Source organism: Heterocephalus glaber, unplaced genomic scaffold (assembly GCF_053883595.1).
Source record: "Heterocephalus glaber isolate CG9 unplaced genomic scaffold, H.glaber_assembly_v1.0 deba00001504, whole genome shotgun sequence".
Lineage (NCBI taxonomy): Eukaryota > Metazoa > Chordata > Mammalia > Rodentia > Bathyergidae > Heterocephalus > Heterocephalus glaber.
In genome coordinates, this window is record NW_028258324.1 from 35,718,924 (window position 1) to 35,742,472 (window position 23,549).

Genomic DNA, 23,549 nt, shown 5'->3' on the forward strand with positions numbered 1-23,549 from the left:
TGTAGAAGCCAGGTAGGAGGAAGCTGAGGATGCAGCAATGTGTATAAAAATGTGTATGTGTATGTGTACTTTAGAAGAGTAGAAAAGTAAGGAAGGAGATGGAGTGATGAATCTCATGTAACTGGTCAACAAGACACTTGACCATGACTGTCCTTGTGGGGCAAAACAAGGAACTGGTAGAAGTTTTCAGAAATTAGAAGGAAATCAATGGGGAAAAAGCATGGAAGAAGTCATAGAAACTAGAATGGAGGACATGTAAATAAAAGGACCCTTAGAATAAAGGAGTTGGGGAAGCCACAGAGAATCGGTGAGGTAGAAAGAAGTTGCAAGAGCACATTCTCCATCTTAGTAAAGCAGCAAACCATCTCTTCAAAGGGTGTGAGTGGCCTGGGTATGTTCTGGACCCAAGGAAATGGAAAAGCTTCTGCACAGCTATAAATGGAGTACAGTAAGAATTCAGAAATGAGGATCCAGAGAGAAAAAAGAAGCTGTGAGGGTAAAGCAGAAAGGTATTAGTTTCCCTGCCTTCACTGTCATTCAATATTACATGGTTCCTGTAAGTTTTTTGGTCCCAAGTTTCCTGTTAACACCCAGGTGCCTTTATACTAAGGACCAAACACTATAGCACTCATTAACTTGTCTTATGATTTCTTTAACCTGATTAGGTTGTTTTTCTGCCAGCATATGTTATTAGCAGGGAGTTGTGACTGTTTTTAAAAATGTTATTGTAAGGGCTGGGGATTTAGCTTAGTGGCTCTGCATCTGCCTCGAAGGTGCAAGGTCCTGAGTTCAATCTCTGGTACCGGAGTGTGTCGGGGGAGGAATATTAATGTAGAAGTATGTTTCAGATTTTTACTTTCTAACAACAGTATCAGTATTTTATGAATGAATCTATCATTTCTCCCTTGTGTGAATAGTTGAAGCATTAAGATTTCAGAACATTAGGTAATGCAAGACTCCAAAGTCAACATAGTGACAAACATTTTTTCCTTGTTTTATTAAGAGGTTTCCATCATCCTTGTCTTCATTGATTGAAAACTTCCTGCAATTCACCATCATTATCTCATCTTACAGTGCTGCTATAAGTCTAGATTTGGTAGCCAAACCCATTATCTTGGGAGATAAATGAGTTACACTAAATACTGTGAATAGTGAGAACATTTGAAAAGATGAGTGCTCAAAGCACAGACAACTTTAGCTGGTCATTCACAGCTCCTGGTCTTTTCCTCTGTTATGTAGTACACTTGGTCATTTATGGGAATTTATGAATTCAGTAGAAGTGATATTTTTACTCAATAAAAACAAGACGACTAATTTTTAAAGGGAAAAACAATGTGGAACAAGAACTAAATACTCTCAACTTACCAATTAATTACACTACAATAGTCTAATACCTTGGATTGATTGAATACTAAATAGAATATGCTAAAATTTGAACTGACTACTCCAGGGATAGTTCCATAGCTTTGATTCGTTTTCTCTAAATACAAACCTTTTCAATTTAAAGTAGTTTTTCATACACAGATAGGCTGTAAATAACACCACTAAGTGCCTCTGTTGTATTTACAATGAGAACAGAACTTCTGAGTTTGGTTTAATGAGAAGGTTCTTCTATTAAGATTTTTTTTGAAGTTTCATAGCAGCCAAATTGCTATACAACAATCCTTATGTGAGCATAGGATGTATTAACTGAACAAGATCCAGTTAACCTGTGCTATTGACATGTTCAAAATCTATTGACCCTGTGGCAAATATTCAAAGTAAATGTCCTCTGCAATTTCTGAATGTGTGTTTTAAGGAGACTAGGTAAGCCCTATTTCCCTAACTAAAGGGAAAAAAAATCCCTAATAACTACAGATTCCAAGTATTAGTACTGCTTTAAATAAGTGAGCTGATGACTAAGTGTAAATACATTCTACTACAACGTAAGAGTTTGAATTGCACCTCATAATTCTTTGGCACTGGATTTTATCTGAGTAGTGAACAGTGCTGTGAGAATCATCCAAGAAACTGAATTTTAGAAACACAAGAGGCAGTGAGTATCAGTAAATTGATGGGGCCCAGATACACTCAGGAATGGAGCCTGCAGCTCCCTGGGTATTGACATAGGTTTGTCGTGGTCTTGGGGTAGCTGGGCAAATGAGCAGATTGGGAGAACATGTGGTCAGATGTCAAGCATAATTCCCAAGTTGTGCAAGTCCAGAGATTGCTTTTGTGGTTTTGAAAATTAGATTTGCCAGTAAGTGCCGAGTCCCAACAGCTGCCCACACACTCTGGAATGCCAGGACAAATAAGCTGTGCTTCACTTCAGCTGAGTCATTGCAGAGGGTAGGGCCTATCTATTAGAGATGGCACCACTACCCATTAGCTATTGACCTGACATGAGGTAAACGTGACTCCACTGCAGCACTCAGAATGGCGAGACAGCTGCTCAGCCAGCCCTGGTATGTAGGGCACAGCAAAGGCACAAGAGTATGTCTTGTCATCTAACATTCCCAAGGTTACCACCAAAAATCTCTACAAATCTCACTTCAGGCTCGAACTGACCCTGAAAACTGTTCCTTAATATGCATGGCCAGTTGCAAAGACCTCCTTACCTTTTACTTGGAAGTTCAACTCTTGCTGCACCCATGTTCTGGGATGAAAAATGGAGAGATAAAGAGACACTGATAGTCTTTGGTGGAGATACTAAATTGCACTAGAGATGAAGACCAGAAAAAAAACTCCCAAGTTTTTTTTTAAATAGGCATACCACAATCTACAGTTGAATTATAAGTGCCACTTCAGGGATAAATGTTTAATTATTCTTTTTAAGATTTAGTAATTCGTAAATACAGAAATTTCAGATACTAATCATACCAGGTATGCTGACCGCATCCAAGGGATTCTTCAGTTTCTTCATTTGCTTGTAAAGCAGGTAATCATCTTGTTGTCTTTTCTTTTTGTCCATGAGCCTTGTACAGGTGACATTAATGGCTGGTCTGGGTTTCTGATTCTTGAAGAACACATTAGCAGAACATTTCCCCAAATGCTCCTCACCTTCCTGAAGTAAAGATTTGGGAATTAAATAACACACAAACCCCAGTGCACACAAACACACAAGATTGGAAGAAGGTCTCATTATGCATGGCATGTGCTCTGGCATTAATACAGTTTCACTGTATAGAAATTGATTTTTGTGCTCACAACTGCATGCAACAGTCCTTTACTCTTTGTTATCATTTAAACTCTTGTCTTCTGGTTGTGCCTTTATATATCATTGATATTTAAGTATTGTCTGGCTCAAAGCCCTAAGATGGTGGGTACTTCACTCTACTGTGGACCAGCATAATGCATAGTTGGATGTTAAAGTAACTAACTTAAACTAAAAGATGATGCTGGCTCCTACTAACAAAAGAAACATATTCTTGCTGTCTTATAAATTATACCCTCTGATTTCAATAAACAACTAAGATACTGAAGTTTAAAAAGGAACCTACTCCATGACTCACTAGTAATGGAGTGTAAGTGTCTAGTTAAGTGGTAAGCCAAGACATAAGCTCACTTATGTCTGAGCTCAACTGTTAACTCTTTACTAACTTGACCTCTCTGCCTGGAGATCAAGTCCAGCAGTGGTGGCATAGGTGACTCATTCATCAACCTGAGAGATGCTTGTCTACATTCATATTTAAAAAGAGATGTACTTAGAATTCTGGGGTCACTGTCATGTATTTCCAAGCCAGAGACAGCTTCAAGTAAACATCACATGTATGACTCTAGGATAGTTAGTCATCATCCATTTGGTCATAGATTCCTTAACCCAACAAATAAAAGATGAAGAATTTCCTAGAAAAATGCACTTGCTCATCCCTTCAACTAGAGGTCTTGAATGTGAAGGGGTCGTGGGCCACTAGTCATGGTCCTACCCAAACCCAGGCATGGGCCCCTAGTTAGTATCTCCTGTTAAAATGTGATTGGTTGACCAGTTGAGGCAATAACTTTTCACTTTTGCAGTTGTTTAAATGGGCAGAGTCCCAATTAAAACCATCACCAGAAATAAAATGCCCACAAGGAAACAAATTATAACCAAAGTTAGATCTGCTATAAGCCTTTTTCTATAACTAACTCAAAACACTGAAATAGGTTTTCCAATGGGCAACTCTGTGAGTGCCAGTTTTGAGTGAAAGAAATTCAGGGGTGCATTAGGATACTAATTTTTGGTACAAAATAGAAAAAAAGGTGAAAGGTGTTTCTAGAAAGAGGCATGTGATAGGCAGAAGGCAGGGCTCCTCTATGTTCTCTTTTGTTTGCCACTTCCAGGGAAGACAAAACCAGATATGGTATTACTCCCTTTTGTCTTGCATTCCATCTCTACCCCTCAACACCTCCATGGAAACAAAGCAGCTGCCTGAAAATAAAAGAATCCTCTGTCACCTTCTGAAATGGAACATTTCAATTAGCCAGCTGTGTGCTTAATGCACCTATAGGAGCAAATCCTGAGGAACATATTGTCAAAGTAAGCTAGTAATTGTTTTTTCCCTTTAACTTTAATACTTTTTCAGTTTGCAGCACTAGAAATCAAAGACATCTTCCTTGTCCTTTAAGAAAGTTTGAATTCTTAGCTTATTATTAAGCTACACAGTCAGAGTATACTGTTGTCACTCTGGAACTTGTTTCTTTATTCTGGAAAACATTCTTCCAGTAGCATGGACTGGGGTATCCTCCCTTTGCCTCTAAAGCTCTGCCTCCCTGAGATGCTTTGCCTGCTCTTCCCACGGTGACTGAACAATGAACGATACTAAATCTGTTTTGTTCTCTCCATCCCTGCTCTAGTTGTAGCCTTCCAGACTGGCCCAGCATTTGGAAGTTCATTTGGCTCTAATTTCCACATGTGTTTTCTGTTTTCTTTCTTCTTGAAAACAGAGTAAAGCAAACTTGGCAAAACATGGTGGGAACTGCAGTGTGCCTAGTAATGCCTGCAGCAGGCATGGGTGCGGCTCTGGCTTTTGCAGAATGTCCCCATCTATATAAGCTTGTGGCACTGGCCTCATGCAAGGCTAGCCTGCTAACCAGAAATGTCACCAGCTGACAGGAAAGAACAGGCTGGCATTTGAGAGTGAGTCATTTTAAGGACTCTGAGGTGTGAGGAAGAATATCAGAGGGACCTGTGAAATTCTCTCCCAGGGGCTCTGAGGGGGAGATGGTTTTAAATGCAACTACATAAGGCTATGAAGTTGAAATAGTTGAATCTTGATTTTCTGTCTGCTCTGTTTTTCAGTTCTTAGAACAAACAGAAAACAAAGGAGGGAAATTAGAGCAAAGCCTCTAGGCTTTATTAAGATTCTCACTTTTTTTAGTGTATTCATAGGACTTACTAAGACCATACTTCATTAATTGTTGTGGCTTACCTCCTGGTTGTAGCGCTCTGTGCTAAACACCAGGTCAACTTTACATCCCCTTTGTGAATCGACCTGAAATATAAAAAGTGAATCTTAGTATTGTGGAAAATCCATTAACCATTAACATCCTCATGTAAGAATCACACTCTTAGGATAATGTGGAATGCAAATGTTAACTGTTGCATTTTCACCTGAATGAAATTGGAGATTTTTTTAGGAGGAGCAAAGATCTCAAATTTGGGTTTCATCATTCATATCATATCATTCATCATTCATCATATCATTCTGTTTGCTAGGTTGACTTGTACTTAGAAAGGTGGGCTGAGAAAAGAATACATGTGTATCCAGGAGGAAGCCCACTTTGTCAGAGCACCAGGTGTGTGCAGGGAACTGGAGTGAATTCCTTCATTCTAGCTATTCAGTGCCTTTTCTGGACCCTGACCTGGGAGCTGGTGCTACATATGTAAATTTAGGGCTCTCCTTTTCCCACTGTAGGCTGAACAAAGGTACGGGGATGAAGCCATCTCTAAGCTGAGATCTGACGGATAGGAGGGAAGTGAAAGACTGAAGAAGGGAGGGAGGAACAAGCCAGCCACACCCAGATCTGAGGTGGGGATAAGGCCTAAAAGCAAAGGACACCCCTAAAAGTAGCCATGAGGTGAAATTTGCATACAGGTCTTGGAAAGCTTCATTTGTTATGAAGAGGACTTGGAACTTAATCCCAAAATTTGTGGGAGCCACATTAAACATAACTACAGAATGTAGGATGTTGTAAAGTAAGGCTAAGGCATAAACAGGGCTTAGGACATTGCCTGGTCAGTTCAAAAGTTAATGTATGTCACTATTTTTACTATGAAAATCTATAGACCTGAGGGAGGGAGGGAGGGAGGAACTGCTGCAAACCAGAGTCTGGTTGAAGTTCAAGGACAAAGGACAGGAGAATGATAATGTGGACTCCCATGAAGGTTTCTAAGATTAATCACTGCCAAATACCTGAGCTTACTACCTTGAAAGGAAGAAAGGTTTATTTTGGTTCATGGTTTCAGAGGTTTCAGTCCATAGTCACTTGGCCCTGTTGCCTTTGGGCCTGGGGGTGGGGTGGGGGGAGGCAATACTTTAGGGAGGAGAACACATGGTGAAGTCTTTTCACTTCATGGCAGCTGGGAAGCAGAGAAGGCAAGAGGCTGTTCCAATATCTATCAAGAGTACCCTGCCAGTGACCTAACTTCCTCCCGCTCGGTTCCACCTCTTAAAGGTTCAACCATCTTCCAGTATAACCACAGAAAAAGAACCAAGCTTTCAACACATGAGCCTTTGAGGGACATTTGAAATCCAAACTGTAACAGTTGTTGAAGCATGGTTTGCTTCTGCAACACTAGATTTTAAAAAAGTACAAAAATATAAACGAAGCGTGTATGATAGTAGCTGAACAAGAGTCCCAGGCTTGCTCTTTCTCAGAAGATTCTAGAAGTTCAGGGTCTTCACTGCCTGCCCACGTTAGAGGAACACAGAATGCTGGTCTTGCTGCCTTTGACAACCCTAGCAGCACTGATCCCACCAACAATGAATACTCAGAGGAGGCAACACTGCTGCTTGCCAGTAGGTCCTAAGCCTTGAGCCCTGGGGCTCTCGCTGCCCACTGCATGTGCACTGGAAGGCCTGGTAGTCAGCTCTGCATGTTCACTCGGCCTCTTGAGTGTGACCTACATGGGAGTCAGGTGTTTAGTGACATGAGGGGTGGGGAGATTGGGGAGGCCTTTCAAGAGAATAGGACAAAGCTGAGTTGGGCGGGTTCAGTCTCTGGTGTCCAGTACACTTGAGATGCACAGGCAAGTTCAGCAGCAGAAGTGGTGGGAGCTGTTGAAATGGATGCCAACCCCCAGGGGACACATGGGAAATGAGAAGAGTCCTGGGGAACATCAACCCTCGAGTCAATGATAGATCGGGCAGGCTTAGTTCCTATGAAAAAGCATTCACAAAAGCCTTCCTTAATATAATTGTCCATATTTTCAATAGTGGACTTAAGATGTTATTTTGGATCAGCTGCTTGGAAACACATGGAGGCAAAGTGAGGTCCCAGTGACTATTCTTTGTAGGGAAAGAAATAGAACCTAACCATAGCTCTGAGCTGAGTCACTATGAAGTCTGTCCTTTGAAGTTATTTTCTTGGCTGATTTGATTTCCTTATTTCATTTTAACTAGGCACTCTTAAAAGTGTCTACATTTCATCCAAAATGGGCTTTTTATATTTTTGGTTTTACTTTATCCTGTGTTAGTACACTATCCTTTTATCTCCCCCAAAGGCCTCTCTCCTCTCCCTTCCTCTGAGTCACAAGTTCCTGTGATGCTGCTTTGCTGGTTCTGGTGAGATAAGCTGCCCAGCACGGGGCCTGCGAGGACCAGTGCCACATTCTGCTGGACAGTGTCTCATACTCCCGAGGTTTTAGGATCATGTTGAACTTTGTCATTGATTTGAAATATTCTGTTATAAGGAGGTATTTGCTGTTCAGCAACATCCACTCCAGGATTCACTGAGTGTCTACTATATTCCAGGCACCACGCTACATGCAGGAAATGCAGTGAGCAAAACAATGGCAGCATCTGTCCCCTGGAAGTCTAGGGAGAAGGGCATTAAAGAGTCACTGTAGAGTTACTTGATTATGATTAATCTATGAGCTATAAAAGTAACTAGAAAAGTTATCTAGTCTAGGGATCAGGGAAGTGACATTTGAGCTAATCTCTGAAGATTAAGAAGGAATTGACTTTGAGGGGTAGGGATAGAAACTGAAAATATTCCGCACAGAAGGAACAGGGGCTGAAGGCTCTGAGGAGCAGCCAGTGGGGTAGAGAGCAGAGAGACTGGAATCAGCAATCAGGGAGGGGCTGATCAGGTGGGCCAGGGATTCTATCCTGAGGGAAAGAGGATCCATGGACTAGAAGGGGGGACTTAGATTCTCTCCCTGGAACACGGATAAGTGCTGCTGGAGTGCAGAGGTGTCCAGAGGGAATAGAGAGAGCAGGAGTTTAGTTGAGTGGGGAGCTAAGTGGGGGCCTGAGCCAAATGGGGACTGTACAAATGGAGAGAAGTATGTGGTGGACAGATGGCAGTCCCATTAAAAGGTAAAACAATGAAGTTATGTATAGTCCTGCACCACATGGCAACGCTGTGGTCAACAATCAATTGCATATAATGTGCCAGGAGATCATAATGGAGCTCGGAAGTTCTGGTAACTCACGGACATCATAGCTGTCACAACAGGTAACTCAGGTGTCTACGGTGACACTGGTGTGAACAAACCTACTGCACTACTAGGTATATAAAGCCATAACACATACAATTATGTGTAGTAAGTAACACTTGATAATAAATGGCTGTTACCAGTCATGTGTTCACTATACACATCATTGTTTTATAGTGTACTCTACTTCTAAAAAATGTTTACTTTAAAACAGGATGCTATGTCACAATCACAGCCTCATATACCTCATCCTCATGCATCTCGATTGTATCAAAGGCCACACTGAATGACTGACCTACTACCTGTACCATCTAGGTTTGTATAAGGATATGATGTTCACACACTGATGAAATTGCCTGACAACCCAGGACTCAAAACTTATCCCCATTGTTAAGTGGTGGGTGATTATAATTCCAGACCAGAAATAATCACTGAAATGCAGCATTTTATGTTTATATCAAGACAACATCATTAACATCAAGGGACATTTAAAAGGTGCTTGTGTTGATAGAGTAACAACAGACATCCTCCCAGGTCAAGGCTGAGTCCTCCCCTAAGTACTTTACATGTATCAAGTGTACTAACAAAGCTCTCAAGACCTGTTCAAACTTATCAGAAATTAGGTAAATTCATATTAAACTCGGGACAACTATCAGTCTGGCAATCAGTTACAAAGTGGACAAGCCAATTGTTGACCAGGGTTTGGGCATTAAGACTGCTGTTACCTGGCTGTGGAGACTAGCTCAGAGCAGCCTAGCTGTGGTGGTCTGCATAGGTGGGCAAGCCAAGCGTACATAGGCATGCTCTGTGATCTAGAAATCTTGCTCTGGGTCTGTGTGCCACTGAAATTTGGTCCAGGTCTATAAGGGGACTGACTCGTATAAAGAGGGTCACAGGCCATCGTGTGTGGTGGTGGACATTGGAGGCAATGTGGTGTGCCCCCTGGTAAAATGGAGATGGATATCATAGAGCACCACACAGAAGGTAGAGGTGAGAGTTCAGGTATACATGCAGCAATGTGGATAGATTCTAAAATTACTGTAAGTGAAAACAGAAAATGCATTGACAGTGCCAGTAACAAAAATGTACAAAATAAAGATAGGCCCACAAACCAATACTATGTTTCATAAGCATATTTATAAACAGGAGAATATGCAGTACACATTTTATAGTGGTTGCCAATGGTGAAGATGGGTGGGTGGGAATGAACACAAAAGGGAACACACACACTCAGAGAAGAGAGGAGCCTCCACTGACCAAAGGCAATAATGAACCCTGAACTGAGGACCTCAGCCATTGGCATATGTCATAAACAAGCTCACAAAGAGATCTTTAAAAAGATATGAAGCCATTAGATAAGATACCCGACCCTATACGGTAAATTTATTTTCCCATATTAGTGTGATTTAACTTGAGCAGTAAACTGCTCACCACACATAGTTTTAAGTCTAGAAGTTTGGCTCCACGGCCCCAGAGCCAACGGCTCATAGCTAGATCCCTCTTGTCTTGCCCAGGAGTCCTTCACCTATGACTTGCACAACAGGTTGCTTACAGACATATGTTGCAAAATGAGTCCATTAAATCAAAGCCATTAAAAAAAAAGACAGGCATTTTTGAAGACTGAAACCAGTATTGGGCAAATATGTGAAACAACTCTGACTTTCCCAAGGCAGAGTAGCCTGTAATTTGGACCACAGGATTTTAATGCCTTGCACCCCACACCGCCCAAACTCCATGTGCAAAACAGATGAGGAAACTATATCCCTTTCTTAAAACACAGCCAGAGGCAGAGCATGTTGTTCTAATATACTCCAGAATAATACTCTTTATTAAAGAAAAAATCAACAAAGCAAATGACCATGTGACTATAGAAACTGAAGGAATCTATTAGTAGCATATTGCTGCAGATTTCTTTAATTATGTATAAAAGAGAATTAGTCATGTCCAACCTATAACATGTCTGTGTTATAACAAATATATTAAAAAGGAAGGTTCCTTACTTGTATACATTAATATATAATTTATGTGCAGCCCAAGGCATTTCCTCTTCATTCAGTGCAGCCCAGGCAAACCAGGAGTAGCTGACCGATGGGCTGCAGGCTGGAAATGCCTGGATGGAGCACTAATGACATGGTTTATGTTCTAATCTTTGCTCACATTGCTTATTTTATTGATGTTTGGCCCCACTGACCAATGAGGAGAGCTGTGCCACACCTCTCAAGTATACCTTCCACATCCCCTGTTCATACAGGCTCTTTAGGGGCCCCAAAAGCTCTTTGACTTTTGGCTTGACGTGGAGTCAGTTGAGAAAGATGCAGGCCACTTTCAAAGTCCTATTTGAGAAAAGTGTAATGGAGTGCCTGCAAAGAACTGGATTCATCGTGCTAGATTTATTTTTGTTTTTTGTTTTAGTGAGAGAAATGCTCCTCAAATCCATATGAAATCAGTATCAAGCACTTATTCAGTATTTAAATATAAAGCATGCTCCTAACTACTGGAAGGAAATGATGAAAAAAATCTATATAGGTATATCTATATATAGATATGTTGCACTTTCACTATATGCCTCACTCAATTTGACATAATGACTTTGTATGAAGTTATATCTTAAAGCCCTTTGAAGGAGGTATTATTGTTATCCCCATGTTGAGAATGAAGGAACTCAGGTACTTGCCCAAAGTTAAAGAATTCCCTAGTCACAGAACTATTCAAAAGCATAGTCAGTAGCTTGTCAGTAGCAGTCAGCCACTAGCTGCCTCTAGAATGCCTCTTCTGTTATACTGGAGAGGTTGTAAAACCAGAGGCCAGCTACCCACCTCTAAGAAAGGCAAAAAGAAAGCTGGCTGCTGTTTCATGTGCACATTTGGGGGTGTGCACATTAGTTTGCTAAGGCTGCCATTACAAAGTACCAAAACTAGGAGCTTAAACGTGTTTTACTCTGTGTCCATCTGCATCTTCACATGGCCTTTTTATAAGGATGCCAGTTATTGGATATAGGGCCTGTTCTAATCCAGTATGACCTTATCTTGCTTACACCTGCAGAAACCCTATTTACAAATAAGGCACATTAATAGGCACTGAAATTTAGGGCATGAACATGTATTTTTGGAGGACCCAACTCAAAACCCAAAACCCAAAGATGATCTGAGACTTTCTAAGGAGCCGCTGGATGTAGATCTCTTCAGATGGGTCACAAATGGAAGCATGATCCAGTGCAGGTGGGAAAATCTCCAGGAAGGATAAGGATTGAGACAGGCCAAGAGGAAGGGAGAAAGTACTCCTGAAAAGGTAGGGTGTGAACCAGGGCATGGAGATAAGTAGCCGAGCTTGGGGAAATTAGCAAGTTAATACTGGGGTGTACTTAGGGTTGAGGTTACAATGGTGAATGGAGGCTGGATTAGAAAAAGTCTCTTACACAGACTTTGTTCTACAGCAGCAGGTCTCAAACAAGGGTGTGCAGCAGAACCACCTTTGCTGAGGCACAGTATGCTGGACCCACCCCAGAGTATTGATTCAGGAAGTCTGGGATGGGGCTTGGGAACTTGTGTTTTCACAAGTCCCAGTAGATGTTGATGTTCTGGTCCAGAGACCACACTCTAAGAACTTCTCTTTAGCTACCAAGGGGAAGGTATTGGGAATGACAAGTAGCTCAGGCAACATTCACTAGAGTACAACTGAACCACTAAATAAGAAGCTGATAATAGGACAATCAGTTCTCTCCAAAGGGCCTGAGTACATCATCAAATGAAACACAGGAGTATTATTTCAAAGTGTGGATGACACAGGAGACAGGAGTCACTGGTGAATCAGGTTGTAATGTCTTAGCAAGTAAGGTGGCAAGTCTAACCCTGCTTCAGCAGGTGCAACTGACAGTCTCCCTCACAACACAGTATGTGCCATTTTCCAAGAAGGAATATTTAGAGAAGACAGTCTAGACTAAAATAATTTTTAGTTTTGATGTTTTATTAGTCATGTTTTCAGTACATAATGATTACATTCCTTATGGGGAGTTGGTACACGTACATAGCACATCTCAATTCTTTTTTATCCCCTTTCCTTCCCTTCCCACCTCCTTCCCTCCATTTCTTGATCTCCTTCCCATTTGAAAAAGATTTCCCAAGTTCCTATTATCTACCTTTTATTTTGCTCTTTATATTTTGGGTTTGTCATATAAGAGAAAGCATATGATATTTAATCTTGTGTATTTATTTCACTCAATATTATGGTCTCAAGGTGCATCTATTTACCTATGAATGATTCAAGTGTTTCTTTCTTAATGACAGAGTAGTACTCTATTGTGTATAATTACATTTTCTTTATCCATTCATTGATGGGCATATAGGCTGTTTCCAAGATTTAGTTATTATGAATTGTACTGCTATGGTATGAACATGGGTATGCGTATATCACTGTATCTTTTGGGAATATATCTAGAAGGGGAATAGCTGGGTCAAGTGAAATTTCTGGTTTTAGTTTTTGAGGAATTTCCGTATTGATTCCCATAGTAGTTATACAGTGGACCCTTGACTTACGAACTCAATTCATTCCTGAGGGCTAGTTGGTCAAGTTGGTCAGTTAAGGCTCAGGGTCCTCTACACAGCCTTCAAAGTCTTTGTCTGTATGTAGCCAAATTTCAGTGTCCTTAGAGAGACATTGGCCCAGTAACCCCACACAGGAAAGGATGTTGTAGTGTTCCTTCCAGAACTCTTAAAGGGTTAAATCTGTACCTGAGACCATCTGGAAGTACAAGTGGCTGGCATCCAGGTCATAACTCAAGACTTTGTTCATAAGTTAAAACTAAAATTCTGGTCATAACCCAAGTTGTTCGTATGTCAGGCAGGTCGTAACTTGAGGGTCCACTGTACTAGTTTACATTCCCACCAACGATATAGATGGGTTCCTTTTTCCCTATAGCTTCACCAGCATTTGTTATTTGATTTTTTTGATGACAGCTTTTCTTTCTGGACTGAAATAGTTTTTAAAGAAAACTGACTCTTTGATTCTTGTTACATGGATATGTTCTTTGCTATATAGCAATCCCCCCTCATCTGAGAATATGTTCCAAGAACCATAGCACATCCTGGAAATCATGAATAGCAATAAGCTCTCTATATACTGTTTTTCCTATAAACACATACCTATGATAAAGTTTAATTTATAAATAAAATGATACAGTAAGAAATTAATAACTGTGATATTTAACCTTGGTTGTCAACTTGACCACATGAGAGACCTCAAAAATTGGTAAAGCACATTCCTGGGTGTGTCTGTGAGGTGTCCATAGAGACAGCTGGCATGTAGGTCAGAGAAGTGTGGGGAAGACATGCCCTGAATGTGAGTGACACCACCCTATAGATTGGGGAAGCTTGCTGGCACATGCATGCTCAGACTCTTCTTGAGCAATGTGTTTTTCGCTGCTGCCATTGCATGTGGAGATCAGACTCCAGATTCTTCAGCCTTTAAACACAGACTTATCCTACTGACTCTCCAGGGGTTTTCTAGGCTTTCTGCCTTGGACTGGGACTACATCATTGGTTCCTCCTGTTCTGAGGAGTCCATCTTTTTGGACAGAGCAGCTATTGATTTCCTTGGCTCTCCCACAGATGGCCACTGTGGGAACAGACAGACTCTGATTGCATAATCCAATCTAATAAATCCCCTCTTATAATTGTATATACATTCTACTGGTTCTATTCCTCTGGAGAACAATAATAATAATAAAATAGAGCAATATAACCATATACTATAATACAAGTTTATACTCTAGGGCCATTATTGAGTAACATAGGCCACTTGAACACAGTGCTGTGATACCGTAACAGCTGACTTGATGAAAGAGACAGTTATTAAGTTCCTAACAGATGGGTAGTATATTCAATACGGATAAGCTGGACAGTGGGAGATTCATGTTCAGGACAGGACAGAGAAGATAACAAAGATTTCATCATACTACTCAGAATGGTGTGTGATTTAAAACTTATGAATTGTTTCTTTCTAGAATTTTCCATTTGATATTTTCATGACAGACCATGAGTAACAAACCATAGGAAGCAAAACCCTGTGGAGGGACTACTGTATAATGACATTTACTGTATATATGTATCAAACAGTTAAAACTGTGTGCTCTAATGGATCTATCAAGTCATGTCTTTTCAGTAAAAAGCTATTTATCATAAAACACACAAAAAATTTTTTTTCCTCTAGTATGTGAACTATATATTAAGCACAATTAAATGTTTTGGGGGTTTCGGTTTGAAAAGTTTTGGGAAATACTGGATTAAGTCATTGAAACATTGAATATTAATAATGAAAATAAACCCAAGGAAGTAGATGAAGATGGGGAACAGGTATTTACTTGTCCTAAGAGCATGTTTTAAAAACCTAACTCTCCATTTAACTCAAAACACAAGCAGAACGTGGATGATGACCTACAGAGACCTTGCTGGGGCTGCCACGGAGAAGTCGCAAAAATGGCAGATTTCAAAGGCTTGATTCTGCCCAAAACTCATCTATGGAAAGGAAGCCCTATACTTTGGGAGAAAATACATCCTTGTTTCTCCTCTCTCTGCTATTGGTAGGTAAGTGCTTGTCCCTTCCTGTTGTCTTGGGGTCAGTGTGACAACTTTAAACGTTTTCAGGCGGGGCAGGCAAGGTCCAGGCTATGAGGTCAGAAGCTCTCAGGTGATTCTAATTTCCCTTCCCACACACTCTGGGACCCACTGGTCTAACACCTGGCTTCTAAATGTCCCCTCCAGGCTTCATATTTGGTAAGAAAACACAAATGTCATGCTATTCCTGTAAAAGCGAACTTCTTCATTTTATAAGGTTACTTTTATGACTCAGGCTTAGTTGGAGACAAACAACTCATTTGTGAATAAGAAATTTCTGTGCTGTTCTTATGTTCTGGACAGAAAAAGCATCAGGATATTACATTATCCCTTAGAATTATCTTATTGCATTTTCAAGGCCAGATAAAGCAAACAGAGTTTATAGGCCAAAAGTCAGTTACCTTCAGATCAAGCTCCATCTAATGGGGTCCAAGGAGATCTTTGCATGTGGACACTTCACTTTATCAAGTTAAAAAGCAGTGGAGAAAAAGAATTCCGTATGTTAACTTCTACTAGGCTAAATCTGGGTAAGAGGGGAAAGAGACAGAGATGGTTCTCCCTTGACTCCTTTCTGGGCTCCAGATGGGGTGGGATCAATTACAAAATATTAGATGTAAGAGGGGGAGGGGCACTGGGTCTCCTCTTTCCTTCTGGGAGGGTAGAAATGGGCAAGGACCTGGCCTGACCCCCTGCACCTGATGCCCAAATGGCACCAGCACCCTTTTAGCTGCTTTCATTTCATTTAACAAAGATTTAATATTTATCCCTAGCAGGACCCCATGCTAGTGCAATGGAGGACATAAAGAGATGTGATGCCTTGCACCCTATAGAAGCTTCTCACTTAATTTGGGAGAGGCAGACATCTGCAGGGTAGAAAGAAAGCTAGCTACTCAAGAGCTAGGATGAAATAGCCTCCAGTCAAGTACCAAGATGGGTGTGGAAGGCAGTGGTCTCAGATGTGAGATTGCCATAGCTGTAGGAGAAAAGCAAGACAAGAGGTGGGAGCAAGAGCAGCCACTACCTACAAACTGTCACATGCCAGGCAGTGTGGGAGGTACTTGCATTGGCCCTGGAACTGGGTGTGGTGGGATAAATAATGGCCCCCAAGGATGTCCATGTCCAAATCCCTAGATTTTATATTGTCAGAGATTTTTGCCACTGTGGTAAAGTCAGAGATCATGAAATGGTGAGATCTTTCCTGGATTATTCTGGTGGGCCCCAGTTCAACACAAGGTTCTTACAAGGAGACAGTGGAGATGCTACACTGCTGGCTTTGAAGACAGGACATGCATCCATGGCTAAGGAGTGTAGGTGGGCTCTAAAAGCTGCAAAAGGCAAGGACATGGCTTCTCCTCTAGAGCACCCAGAAGCAACACATCCCTGCTGACACCTTTTAGCCCAGTGAGACCCATGTCAGACTTCTAATCTCCAGAACAGGAAGTGAATACATTCCTATTGTTTTAACCCTCTAGGTTTGTGGTAATTTGTTGTAGTGGTGATAGGAAGCTACACGGATACAGAAATTACTTGTGATCCCTAAGGTTATGTGGTTCTGTGTGGGCATGTGCCTTGCTATGATAGTGGATTCACATCCATCTTGTACAAAACCATGACACAAGATTCCCTTTAACAACTGTAACAGGTGGCCCAGGGTGGAGACTTGCTATGGCTACTCTTCCCAACCACCGGGGGACTAGCTCTGCAAAGCACTGCAACTGAGGCACTGTCACAAAGGCAAGTTAATGCCGAGTGCATGAGTGTTACTACAACTCTAGAGTGATTTGTTACTTTAATGGAATGAATTGAGATCAAGGGTCAGGGTGGAATTGGGAGATTGTGTGCGTGTAGTTAATGTTTCATGCCTCAATAATATCAGTCATCTAAGGACTGATTATTTACATTCAACCTCCAGCAGAACTACTTAGGTCCTTAAAGAAAGTCTGTAGCCACACCAGGCTCCTGGCGATTAACAATCAGTACCACAACTGGTAGTCTTTATTTGGGGAATTACTAATACTCTCTGGTTACATGCATCCTCAACTACACATGTGAAAGCCAAATGTGGAAAATGTCATCGGCTGGTAAAAAAAAAAGTTTGTAGTTTAAAAACAATTTTATTACAAGATGGTTAAGAACATTCTTATTTGCTATCTTACCGAGTTAGCTTGGGTAACTGGGGCAAAGTGCCAAAGAAGTCAAAGTATTTTTTTGTTTGTTTTATTTTGTTTCACAGTACTGGAAATTGAACCCAGGACCTCTGCACTGAGCTACATCCCCAGCCATTTTTTATTTTAAGATAAAGCATTACTAAGTTATGAATTTGTGATCTTCCTGCCTCAGCCTCCCACAATGCTGGTATTACAGACATTACTATACCTGGCTCAAAGTCATAGTTTTAGTCTCAGATCCTAGTAGCTATTTCCACCCCTTGCTAGAACCAGACTGGGCAATCAGAGCTTGTAGACCAGGAGGCAGCTACTGTGCATTTCAGCATGAGCTGGGCTTGGGAAGGAGGAGAGCCCTTGGCTCTCTGCTAGTATGATGGGTGTGTTCATCTTCCAAAGGCCTGCATTCCCTGCTGTTCCTTCAGATGACTCTAAAAACACATAAGAGTTCCTCATGTGAAGGAAAACATTACTTCATTCTTTTACTTATCTTTTCTCCTGCATATGCACACAGCCTTTTCAATTCTCTAACTTTTGTTTCTCTGGCTACGTGATGTATTGTTTCCCTCTTCTGAATGATCACTCTGAATTATTATATGGGCTGCTGAAGTGAGCACAGTTACTCTAAATTATTGGCAGTAATGGAGAGAAGACTTCAAGAAGAGAGATAATTAGGTGAATTATATTATATTAAAGCACTTTCTGGATGGAAAAGTGATCATGTTTTTCTTAGGAGAGTGGCTGCTCTCCTAGCTGCTGGGTGGCTCCATTTCTTCTCTCAGACCCATGAGAACTCTGGAAATACATGAGCTTCTGCCTCCTGCCCTGCACGGGAGTGGCCCGATGCTTACCCAAACCCCACCCATTTGTCTCCAGACTTGCTTATGCCAGAAATACTTATTCCCTAACTCCATCATGAAGTGCTATATAAACTGGTGAAGAGTAGGCATAAAGATGTGAATCCAACAAAAATCCAAGTTCAGTGCTTTAAAACAAATTGAAAAAAATCAAGTCTCCAAAGCTCTTATTAAACTGAGCATGCCTGAGTCAAGATTGGAGAAGAAAAAGACAAAAAGTAAAAGTAGAGAATTACGTATCATATTCTTTCCAAGTGCTTATATCGCTGTAAGTAAACCAAAGTGCAAATTGCAAGCAATTGCCAATGGACATGTTTTCTTGTTAGACTCCAAGCAGTTCCAATTACATGGCCCTGGGCCTATATCATGCAATAGATGAAAAGTTATACTTACCCATTTTAATTAAACATTTAAGATTTGGCATAACACACACACACACACCCTCCTCTCCCACTTTGCTCAACTGTTTCAATTGTGTTTCCTACTACTGGACTGGTCAGAGACAGTTCCCTTTAAGTGACCGATCAGCAAACAACGGCTGCCTCCCAAATGGGCTGACATTTTCATGTGCACACGGAGATTTCAGCCAGTCTCTGAATGTCTGTGAGAGTCCCTGCTCAGGCTGGGCGTCCTAGAACTTGCTGGGTGGCAAGAGGAGACTCTTCTCAAGTGACAGGGGCATCTGGGAACAAGTGGTACTGGGGGAACCTCAGGGCTGATCCAAGATTTTCTGCACAATGTAAGAAAATCCCAACACCACCCCCACCCACATCTCCCACCTCTCCAACTGTGGTCCTGAATCCGTGCCTTGTGATACCAGAAAAGTAGAAGTCTACTGGTCACAGAAGGGTAATGTAAGGCCAGGAAAGAGATCCGACAGAGATCCGGCACTGGTAGCAAGGGAACACAATCAGGACGCCAAATAAAACAAACCGCTCCCCACCAGCCGGCGCTTCCTTAATCTCCATCGGATTTACTCTCCATGACTACTACCGCATCTCACCACTAGAGGACAACAGTGTTTCTAAAATGAGGGCTCTTGCAGAACCAAGAAATCACAGAATCAAGGAGTTTCTGAGTTAGAAATGGTCTCAAAAGTCACTTGGCCCACTGGTTTTCAAGACTTTTTAAAGCTGCAACCCACATCAAGAACTGAGTTCTTCATCGCAACCTCATTCATACACATATATTGGAAATGCATTTTGAGACATCACTTACCCTTGTTTCTTCTGTAGCACACTCATAATTTATATTCTGAACAATTTCATTAAAAATAACAAAACAGGGCAAGGGGCTACTGCCTCAGTGGTAGAACATGTGCCTAGCACATATGAGGCCCTGGGTTCAATCTCCAGCACTGAAAAATACAACAACTGGACACTACTGAATTAATTTCAGTACTCACTAGTAGGCCCTTAGTTTGCATTGCCCAGCCTCTTGTTTTACAAAGGAAAGTGGTGACCCCTAGAACAGGGAGGCACCCCCACTTCCCTCACCCACCCATCACCGACCCCTGGGGTCTTCCTGGATGAATGGTAGGCCCTCATCCTATCAATACACAGATTGGATAGAGTCCAAACCAGACTTTTGGGGTTCCTGCCATTTTTTTCCTTCTTTCCAATGCTGCAGCTGCTCTTGTATTGTAAATGAAGCAGACATTGCTTCAGCTACTACCCTAGGAGCTCTATAAAGAACACTTCTGTAATGCTCACCCAGGCAGCTTCAAAATGAAGCGAATCTCAAAGCCTTTCCAAATGTTGCCACCCTAAGCCTGAATTAGGGCCACAATATCTAACCTAGAGCCTAACACAAATTAGGTACTCAAGAAACAGTGGATGAATAGACTGCCCCCAAGCAGGCATGATGGTAGCACATTTTTCTACCTTACAATTGGTGCATGCATCATCTCATAAGACTCTTAAACCACTGGGTTTTTTTTTGGCAGAACAAGATTTCTATTCCAAATGGGGAAAGAGCCAGAAAGACTTATATGACCTTCTCTACGTTGTGTGGTTCCTTGGAGGCAAAACAGGGCCTGCATTGGGGTTTCCCACAACACCCCACAGTTGTTTCCCCTATTCCACAAAGCCCATGGAAGATCCCTAGTGGGAATCAGCACTCATTCCCAGCCACTCTCCTTTGTCTCTGCTACCCCAGGACCATGGCATGTGCTTGTGGCAAATTTAACACATACCCTGCACTGGGCTGGCTGACTCTTCAAGTTGGGCTTTTCTCTAGTGATAAGGTTTGGGGGAGGCAGAGGAATGATTCACTAAATCATTTCACTAAATTCCTGGGAAAAACAAACTGCTCTGGTCCACAGAGATTTTGATCACTGACCATTTTTTCCAAGGCTCTCATAACTACATAACTTATAAAATCGGGGAGGAAATGTAAAGGCAAACCAGATGTCAATAGGAAATTATCATTTCTTAGGGTCAATGGCCAGCATTCTGCTACTTATTCACTCCTTGTCCCTCTCATACATACCTGCCCTAGTCTAATTAATTCATTTATTTCCTTTTCTATTTAAGGGAGGATTTTTTAAAATTAAGGAAGCTCCTCTTCGTATAAGTGAAGAAAATGAATTTTTATGGAACTTACTCAGGTTGAGAGCTGGTTTGATTATTTTGTAGAAAATGCCCATTGTTTAGAAATTTTTCCCAAGGGAGTGACTAGGTATATGAAAATGTGAGGTATCTCATTATTCTTTCTTTTAAAATGGTCTTGGGAAGAAGAAAAATCCCTGGAATTTGAAAACTAGTGTGCTTTAGAAACTGGGCTGAGTTCTCTGTAAGAAACCCTGCCTGTGGGTACCCAGGAAGCAAATCTTCAGGGCCCTGTTTAGGCTCAGGAGGCAGCTACCTGTATTCTACCTTGATGGAAAGTTGGAAAATCTGTTCCCCCACTCCTCTATTGGGCTAGAAAAACTGTCCCTGAGATGGCAAAGATGGTTAAAAACAGGTGATGAGAAGAGTTTGCCTTTTCCTATGAACAATTTAATTTAACCTTTCAACAAATTTAGCCTTGTTAGGTGCAGGAATAAGTCTTTGAAAATCCAAGGTGAGCTTCCAAAGGTGAAGATTTTCCCACCTATGTTTGATACCAGGGCTAGGGCAGTCTTAAATGAAAAATCCTACTTGCCACTTTCTAAAACTGCACTTGTTTATATCCTATACTCAGTTCTACATTCTGTGTGGTCATGTGTCTACAAGCTTTGTGGAATATTTGGGGGTTGCGACAAGGAGCCACTGTTGCTTTGGGGATAGTACAGTTCTATAACTTCTGTACTATTTGATGAAAAAAGCAATGTAACTTCACACACAGAGAAGAATACCTACAACCAATACTTTGATATCAGCAACCAATCAACGGGGTTTAAAGTTCTCATTCTTTTGGTGCATACAGAAAACTAAGCCCTGCTCCCCAACACCAGGCCTCACTCCCATTCGATTAGGCAGAGTTAGCACTAGAAGGTTCATGCAGTAGCTAAGTATAAATATCAATCACATTATCCTGAAACCTTTGCACAGTGAGGTGGCCTACAGTTAACAAGAGCCAGGTGTCCACAGTCTTGCATGGGAGCTGGCTCAGAGTTGGGCAGTCAGGCCCAGCTCCCAGAGTTCGGGAGCCACCGGTGGGTTGCGTCCGCAGTGGCGACTCCCATAGAAACCAACTCGTTACCCTCAGACAAGATTAAGTGCTGTCCAATGTCCCCATGCATTTCTCTCTTGGATATGGGAGCTGTCAACAGTCCTGACCGGTGAAAAATGTATGGCCTCGAAAATGCCTGAAGGAAGAGCCAGTTGTCCGCGGACTCTGCCCACCGACGGGCCCCTCCACGCGCTGGACACTCGCGTGGTGTTGAGGCGCCCGCCCCGTTTCCCTACTCGGCTCCCAGATCCGCCGGCGAGGGGGCGCGCACAGATGTTGCTGCCTGCCCCGCCCGCGCCCTCCATGCGCGCCACCGCTCCACTCACCCGCGCGCGGCCCTGCTGCACAGCCGCCAGCAATCGAAGGGCGCTGGGCGAGCCGGCGCGGAAGTTGAGGAAGTGCAGCGCCGCGCGCGCCGCCTGCTGTAGGAGCCCGCGCGAGAGCCCCGCATCCGGGGGCTGCCCTGGCCCCGAGGGCATCGTCGCCGCGCCCTGGAGGGCAAGCAGCACCTGCAGAGCGAGCAGCCGGGCGGCTGGACGTGGGGCCCTCGACCGGGGCGCGGGCGGCTGGGGCCGACGGGGCTGCATGGACGCGGGCGGGCTGGCGCGGCGCTCGAGCGGCCCGGGTTCACCGCGGGCGGTGCCCGCGCCCGGGGAAATAAGGCCACGGCGGCCACACCCCTCCGCCCCCGGCTGCGGGGAGCCCTGGTCGCCAGCGGGCTGCGTCCTCCCCTGTAAGACCGTGGGCCCTACCAAACGCTCTGAGGAGCTGACTACAGCGAAGATCGCCCGGGAGGAAACACACTGGATAAGTTGGGGCCCTCTTACAAAATGGAGTAACTGTTGTTCAGTCTCACATTCCCCACTGATTTTTCACGTAGCTGTGTAATCTTATTCAGCATTATCTTGGTATTCTTGTCTCCATCTTTGCTCTTTCTCGTCTAGCTCACTTAAAGGATGATATTTGGCCTGTTGATTCAAAATCATTAGGCGAACAGATCCTATCCCCACCCTTACATAGGCCATAAGCTCATTAATAATGCATGGGCTGAAAGTCGAAGCTAGTAACAAGATTAACAGGGGTCCAGCAAGGGCAGAAACAAAGGTCCCATTTTTGTTTGGGAGGCTCTGTGTCCTCCTTTAGCAATCTAAATTAATCTTCTAGGGGAACCGTCACCATAATGGCGGAGGGTGGCTGAAGCTGGAAGGTCCCTCTTTCAGGCTCAAAGGAAATAACCCCCAACTTTCGTAGCAAATCTTTTCCCAGCAATGGGTACTGGCACTGAGGGATAACTAAGAAGGAATGGGAGACGGTGCCTTTTCCTAGAGTCACAGTCTAGTGGTCCAAGGGTAGGAGGCCACTTTCCCTGTGGCTCCAGTAATGGAGGTTTTTGAGGAAGTGAGGGGTCCAAGGGGGATCTTCAGGACAGAGTGGGCTACACCAGTGTCCACAAGGAACTGAACATCTGTTCCCCCTATCTCCAAAGTCACCATAGGCTCACTAGGGTTGAGCAGCCACGAGCCTTGGCCCTGTCAATCTTCTTCATCTACTAAGAGGATTTCACCTTTTTCCTTTTGGGCCTCCTTTTTTCTTTTTCTTTTTAGCTTTTCACAGTCCTTCTTAAAATGGCCCTTTTCCTTGCAATAGG

General features: G+C 42.6%; 1 protein-coding gene across 2 annotated transcripts in view; it reads right to left on the bottom strand.

The window, feature by feature from the left end:
* The window catches only part of Rarres1 (retinoic acid receptor responder 1), a 29,896-nt gene extending 7,368 nt beyond the window's left edge, over positions 1 to 22,528 (bottom strand). For both annotated transcript variants that reach the window (XM_013071380.3, XM_013071375.3), the window contains exons 1-3: positions 22,228 to 22,528; positions 5,388 to 5,450; positions 2,860 to 3,043 (exon numbers count right to left, since the gene is read on the bottom strand). In XM_013071380.3, coding sequence (XP_012926834.2) covers positions 2,860 to 3,043; positions 5,388 to 5,450; positions 22,228 to 22,488 — 508 coding nt within the window. In that variant the 5' untranslated portion in view covers positions 22,489 to 22,528. The remainder of the gene's footprint in view (positions 1 to 2,859; positions 3,044 to 5,387; positions 5,451 to 22,227) is intronic.
* Positions 22,529 to 23,549: the final 1,021 nt, after the last annotated feature.